Source organism: Rhinolophus sinicus, chromosome 5 (assembly GCF_057876585.1).
Source record: "Rhinolophus sinicus isolate RSI-liver-muscle chromosome 5, RSI-T2T, whole genome shotgun sequence".
NCBI classification, from domain to species: domain Eukaryota; kingdom Metazoa; phylum Chordata; class Mammalia; order Chiroptera; family Rhinolophidae; genus Rhinolophus; species Rhinolophus sinicus.
This window is the reverse complement of record NC_142505.1, coordinates 96,739,471-96,745,470: the sequence shown is the minus strand read 5'-3', so window position 1 is coordinate 96,745,470 and position 6,000 is coordinate 96,739,471. Positions and strand designations below refer to the sequence as shown.

At 49.6% G+C, this 6,000-nt stretch overlaps 1 protein-coding gene across 1 annotated transcript in view; it reads right to left on the bottom strand.

Annotated features, from left to right (window-relative positions):
- Nucleotides 1-2,690: 2,690 nt before the first annotated feature.
- ADRA1B (adrenoceptor alpha 1B) overlaps nt 2,691-6,000 on the bottom strand; it is an 83,188-nt gene continuing 79,878 nt past the window's right edge. The window contains exon 4 of the mRNA XM_019740580.3: nt 2,691-3,806. Coding sequence (XP_019596139.2) covers nt 3,202-3,806 — 605 coding nt within the window. The 3' untranslated portion in view covers nt 2,691-3,201. The remainder of the gene's footprint in view (nt 3,807-6,000) is intronic.

Sequence of the window (6,000 nt, the reverse complement as noted above, 5' to 3'; positions counted from 1 at the left end):
AACTGAGTTTACACCCATGTCATGAGTTGCCCAAGGTCACATAGCTCGTAAGTGGCAGAGGTAGGATTTGAGCCCAGATCTGCAGGATTAACTATTATTCCATTCTGTCCAGCTACTTACCTCTTTGGTTGGCAGGTGTCTTTCTGTGCACGCCTACGTGATGACCAATGACCCAGCAGCGTTTGGGTGGCTGGAGAGAATAAAGTAGGTCTGCGTTGCTGCCAGTTGGAGGTCAGAGAGTAGAAGAGGACCTGTTTACCCCAAAGTCTCTTGATGAACTCCAGGCCCTCCCTGGGCCTGACCACAGGGAGGTGACCTGCAGAGGTCAGCATAACACAGGCTCTGGCTGGAGGTAGATCGGGAACCCAGCACTTTCTGGGGATGTAAGCCACTCACTGTCTGGCCTACCTTCCTTCTGGAGAGTCAGGAGGCTGCCACTGCATCCCTGTGCTGCCTGGGTGCCCTCCAAACACCAGTAATGTGTGAGATCATCTGAACTGAGCGGCTCAGAAAATGCCTTAGTGCTTGTGGCTTCAGATATTCAAGGTCCAAATTATAACTTGCATTGGCCCAGTGAGTCACAGTTCAGTGTTTAGACCACAATGATCTCATTGAATCCTTTGCACTTCTGGGTGGGTTGTGAAGATCATGTCCATTTGATAGACGGGGAAACAGACCAGAAGAGGCAAGGAGAATTGCTCAAGGTCACATAGAGTCCAGATTTGAACCTCGGTTCCACTGACTCCAGTCCTATTCGCTTGCACTAGATCGGTGGTTTTCAAACCTCACTGTGTGGAGTCCTGGGGTGCTTGGGGCAGGCCAGAGGCGGGGGCTGGGGAGCAGGATGAGGAGGCCGAGGGGGCGGGGCTCTGTCCTCCTTTCCCCACTTCACTCTGGGCTGCACCTCTATCAGGCTGGTTTGAAAAAGATTTGTGTTGCTAACAAAATGTTTTCAGAGGACTGTCCCCCATCTGTTCCTTCTCTCCTGGGAATTGGGTTCAGTTTCCTCTTTCCCTAGGTATTTTTCCCTGCCGAGTACAAAAGAGACCTGCTCTCTGTTAGAGGATATACTCATCCCCAGGATGGCAGCACAAGTGAATGCAAAGGGTACTGGACAGGGTGGCAGCAGACCTGTGTCTACTTCATTTTGACGTGGTCAAGTTATTCACCTTAGTCTCCCCATCTGTAAAGATGGGGGGAGTGGCCTAGATAATTCTGAAAATCCAGTTCAGCTCAAATAATCTATGGATCTGGGCTGTCATGCTTAGTTAATCTTAAACAGGATGAGTCACCTGAAATTGTATGAAAATGTAAAATGTTTGTCTATGTGCGTTTTTCTGGTAGGAGTATCTATAGCTTTCATCAGAGTCTTAAAGGGATCTACGATACAGAAACTCAAGCTTCCCAGGACTCTTTCTTTTTCCTTTTTTGGCATAACTGCTGGGAAAAAAATTTTTTTTTTCTGGAGGGATGAGGGTTCAAGTTGTAAGAATGGTATGAGAAAGCTATTTGCAGAAAGGAAACAAGGGCATCATATAAAGATAAGCAGAGCTAAAAGATGGGAGCTAGATAAAACAGTAAACCCGTGAGCAAGCTAACAGTTTTGCTTAAGTCCCTAGTTCCAGCCACGCCTGATACCCCTTACATTTTTCAGCTACGTGAATGACTGCCCCTCCCCACTTAAAGCATTTTCTATTATTTCAATCACATATAGAATAAAAGATGGATGTCCTAATATTAGTATAAGAGGTTCTTGCCCTTTGAAAAATTATTAAGCTCAACTTAGAAAAAGCAAAGTAAGGGGTTGAGGTGGTGGTGGGGTGCCTTTCAGGCTTTTTCAGAATTTCAGGGAAGAAAAACGCTCCCTGTTTTGTTCCCCATCCTTTATATTTTTTTTAGAAAACTGGAGGCTTTTCGAGGCAGAAAAGACCTTAGAATCAATCCATCAATCACACAGATGTGAAACCAAGATTGAGAGAGGGGATGTGACTTTCTCAAGGTCATACAGCAATCCGGAGCAGGCCTGAGACTGGAACCAAGGTTACCTGGTCACCTTCTCCAAGGTAGGCTCCACCTCCCTGCATGACTTTCCTCAGTGCTTCTTTCCCAGGCAGGCTAGTCAGTTAGGAGAGTTTAGAAGGGCTCTTGAGCCCACGTGTGCTGCGTGGCCATACGGATCCATATCTGAGCCAGAAAATTCTGCAGTCTAGATTTCTCTTTCAGGTTCTGTGGGCACAAACAATGCAGTGTTTTGTCTAGCGATGTGGGGAGGAGGTGAAGGGAATCAGCCCATCTCTCTGCCTGGGTCCCACCTCCTTTCTGGTGACAGGGTCACCTAGGGTCCTGGCCACAGATCCCCAGCTAGAATTGGGGACCTAGGGGTCAGGGCCAGGCCAGACATTGCCCAGTGCTACCCACAGCAGGAGGATTTAGAAACTGCTAAGAGTCAAAAGCAGGCAAGCAGGATTTACGGGACAAGTCCAGGGGGTCACTTTCAGCCACAGGGTCAAATTTGTTTAGTCCTTGGGGACAGTAATGGCAAAGGCAAAAATGGGGCGGGGGGTGGGATGGGGTGGTCAGCACAACTATCGTCTATAAGACCTGCGGAAGGGACAGGGACAAAGCTGAAGTGTACAGAAAGGGAAACTCCAGACCCTGCCTGCCACCCAGATCACAAACTACTCAAAGCCTCACAGGAGAAATGACCTTTAATGTCGGACTTTGTTTCCAACCCCGCCAAAGTGCCATCGTTCAGTGTCGTACAAGGAGGGGCTTGAGAGGTACGAAGTCACGAGACAAACAAGGCCCCCCCCACCCCGCGGCCTCCTGGGCGCACACTCGCTCTGCCCCACACACGCACACATGCAGACCACACATACACCGCACAAACACACGCACGTGTACCCACGGTTAAATACATATACAGAGGGACTCTTTTATATATATACACAGAGAGAGAGAGAGAGAGAGACATAATCCCGGCTGGCGTCGGGTCCCCCAGGCTCCCAGCATGCTCGGCCCAGCTCTCGGTGCTGTACCTGGCACCCATGCCCCTGCCAGAAAAGCAGCTGCCCCTCTCCCTCCCCGCCCCCCCGCCCCGTTTCCCCTTGGGCCCCGGGCTCCAGGGCGCCGACACCTCCCTCAGCCCCCTCCCCCCTCGGTGATGTCCTCCCCAAGGAAAGGAAGCTGTGCGCGGGGGCCCTACAACGGCCCCGGCGCCAGGGGCATGTTGGTTTTGAAGCCTGGCTGCCCGTTGGCCATATCGGCCGCGGCCTCGCAGCCCCCATTGCTGGAGCCCCCGTCGGTCCCGGGGCTCTCGGGCTCCGCCAGGAGCTTGAAGGTGAAGAGCGGGCCCGAGTCCTGGCGGCTGCGGCGGCCGGGGGCCTCGGGTAGGCTCAGGAGGGCACCGGGCGCCTTCCACTCCGGGAGGGAGCACAGCTCGACGGACGGCTGCGCGCCGCGGCCCAGGTAGCCGGGGCTCGGCGAGGCCGAGGGCAGGGTCCGCTGGCTGCCACTCAGGCAGCTGCCGCTGTCGTCCAGCGAGTCCTTGCGCGACTGCGAGCGCTCCAGCGAGCCGCCGCGCGTCCACGGCCGGTAGGTGTAGGCGCAGCCGCCCAGGCGCCGGCGGCGACGGCGGCGACGGCGGCGGGCGCGGCACTGGCACCCGAGGATGCGCACGAAGGCGCGCTTGAACTCCTTGCTGGAGCACGGGTAGATGATGGGGTTGAGGCAGCTGTTGAAGTAGCCCAGCCAGAACACCACCTTGAACACGGTGTCGGGGGGCTTCAAGGTGGAGAACAGGGAGCCTGCAGCGGGAAGGGGAGGGTGGGCACGGGCAGAAAAACAGACAGCAGTTGGTGAGTACTCAGCCCCTCTCCTCTGTGCTCCGCCCAAACACCGCCCGCCGGCAGGATGCTGCCAGCCCCCTTCCTCTGCCTGGAATGCTCGCCTTTTTGTCTCAGAATGAACGAATCTTACATTCACTCTTAGGGCCAACTTCGATTACTCCCCTTCGCCCACGAAAGCTTTCCTGCTCTAGCTAAACAGCATCTAAGCTCCTCTATCTCTAGATTTCCTAGGGCAGCGCTTACCACTTTCTACTCAAATGAGAATAATCACCACAATTGCACACCTGTTCTGGGTGGGAGGCACTGCGCCAGCACTTTGTGTGTATTATTTTAAACTTCACAAAATGCCGTGAAGTAGACGCTGCTGATTTATCTCCAGGGCAGATATGAGATGTATTACACATCTGAGTGCGAAAGGTAAAACTTTAAAGGCAAAAGAAGACAAGGTAAAGGACGGTCTTTTTGATCTGAGGCGAAGAAAAATGACTTAACACTTCAAAAAGATAAACTACAAGACAAGGGTGGGAGAAGATATTTACAATGCCCATGATAGTCGAGGGATTGCTAGTTAGACTATATGAGGACTCCTGCAAATCAACAAGAAAAAGTCAGCATTCCCAGCGGAAAGGTGGGCGAAGAAAAGGAAGAGGCAATTTACAAAACAGGAAACCGGAAGGCTAAAGAGCACACGACAAGAGGTTCAACATACTAGGCAGTCAAATAGATTAAAATGAAAACCACAAAGAGGTATAATTTATACCTGTTGGACTGGCAAAAATTAGGAGGTTGGATGACAGTGCCAAGTGTAGGCAGGGCTACAGTGGGACACAGGTTGTGAAGATCTGGAGAAGACTCTGGTCCCATTTGGTCCCATTAAATATACACACACCTCCTAACCGAGCAATTCTGCTCCTGGGCATAGATCTCAAAGAATTGTCACATAGGTCCATAAGGGGACATGTCTGAACATGCTCAGGACAGTGCTGTTTGAGGTGACAGGGAACTGGAGAAAACCTGCGTGTCCTCCCTGGGAATTATGGAACCACAGAGATGGGTAGGTGCATAGCGTGGAGATTATGCTGCGCTGAGAGGCTCTAGATGACAAAACCATGCAGCTACATGGGAAGGTCTTCAACACGTCTTTCGTTGTGAAAAAAAAAAAAAAAAAAAAAAGTAGGAAACAATGAGATTTATAACATAAACTGTTCAAGCAACACACCAAACAACCACACACATTCTGCAAAAACACTTTCAAATTAAAAAATACGTATTGAACACAAATGGTTGCCTAAAAGTGGAGGCAGAGGGAAATGAGAATGGGGATTGGAGGTAAAAGGAAGTAAATCAATAAAATAAGAGAGAGGCCTGGCACAGACCTCGATGACGAGGTGTTATGAATCGAGGAACATGATTAACTCATCCCTTAGCATTTGTAACTCATCCCAAAACATTTTATGGTAATGGTAAATTAAAAACAATTTCCATTTTAAATGCAAGGCAACTGAAAGTTGGAGAGGTTAGGTGACTTGCCCCAAAATGTGATTTTTTTTTTTTTAGCAAGAGAAAAGACAGATTTTTATTCGGGTATATATATGAGGGGTTCACAGAAAAATGTGACTAAAAGGGGCTGTTAGAATTTGGGGCTTATATACCATCTTAATAGGGACAGGAGAGGGAGAGAAAGGCACTTATGAGAAAACAAGTGACTTTTTGGAAAGCTAAATGGAACATAGATGGAAAATAGACTTTTTATGACAATGTCTGTTCAGGGGTGGTGTGGAGACTTCTCACCTCTGAGAGTCAATTTCTCCTGGTTGTTTCCAGGGAGAGAATTTATGACAATTGGGTTCTTTTGAGTTCTTTTGGGAGGCTTTGCTTTTAGGCAGATAAGGGATTTCAGGCAATATGGTGCTATACACTCTACTCAACCTGCCCAGCTGTGTTACATCCTACTGTCTGGATATATACTGTGTTTCCCTGAAAATAAGACTGGGTCTTATATTTATGTTTACTCCAAAAGATGCATTAGGGCGTATTTTCAGGGGATGTCTTATTTTTCATGTACAACAATCTACATTTATTCAAATACAGTTATGTCATCTTCTTCTGGAACATCGTCATAACGTACTAAAGGCGTCCGTCTGGCTGACAG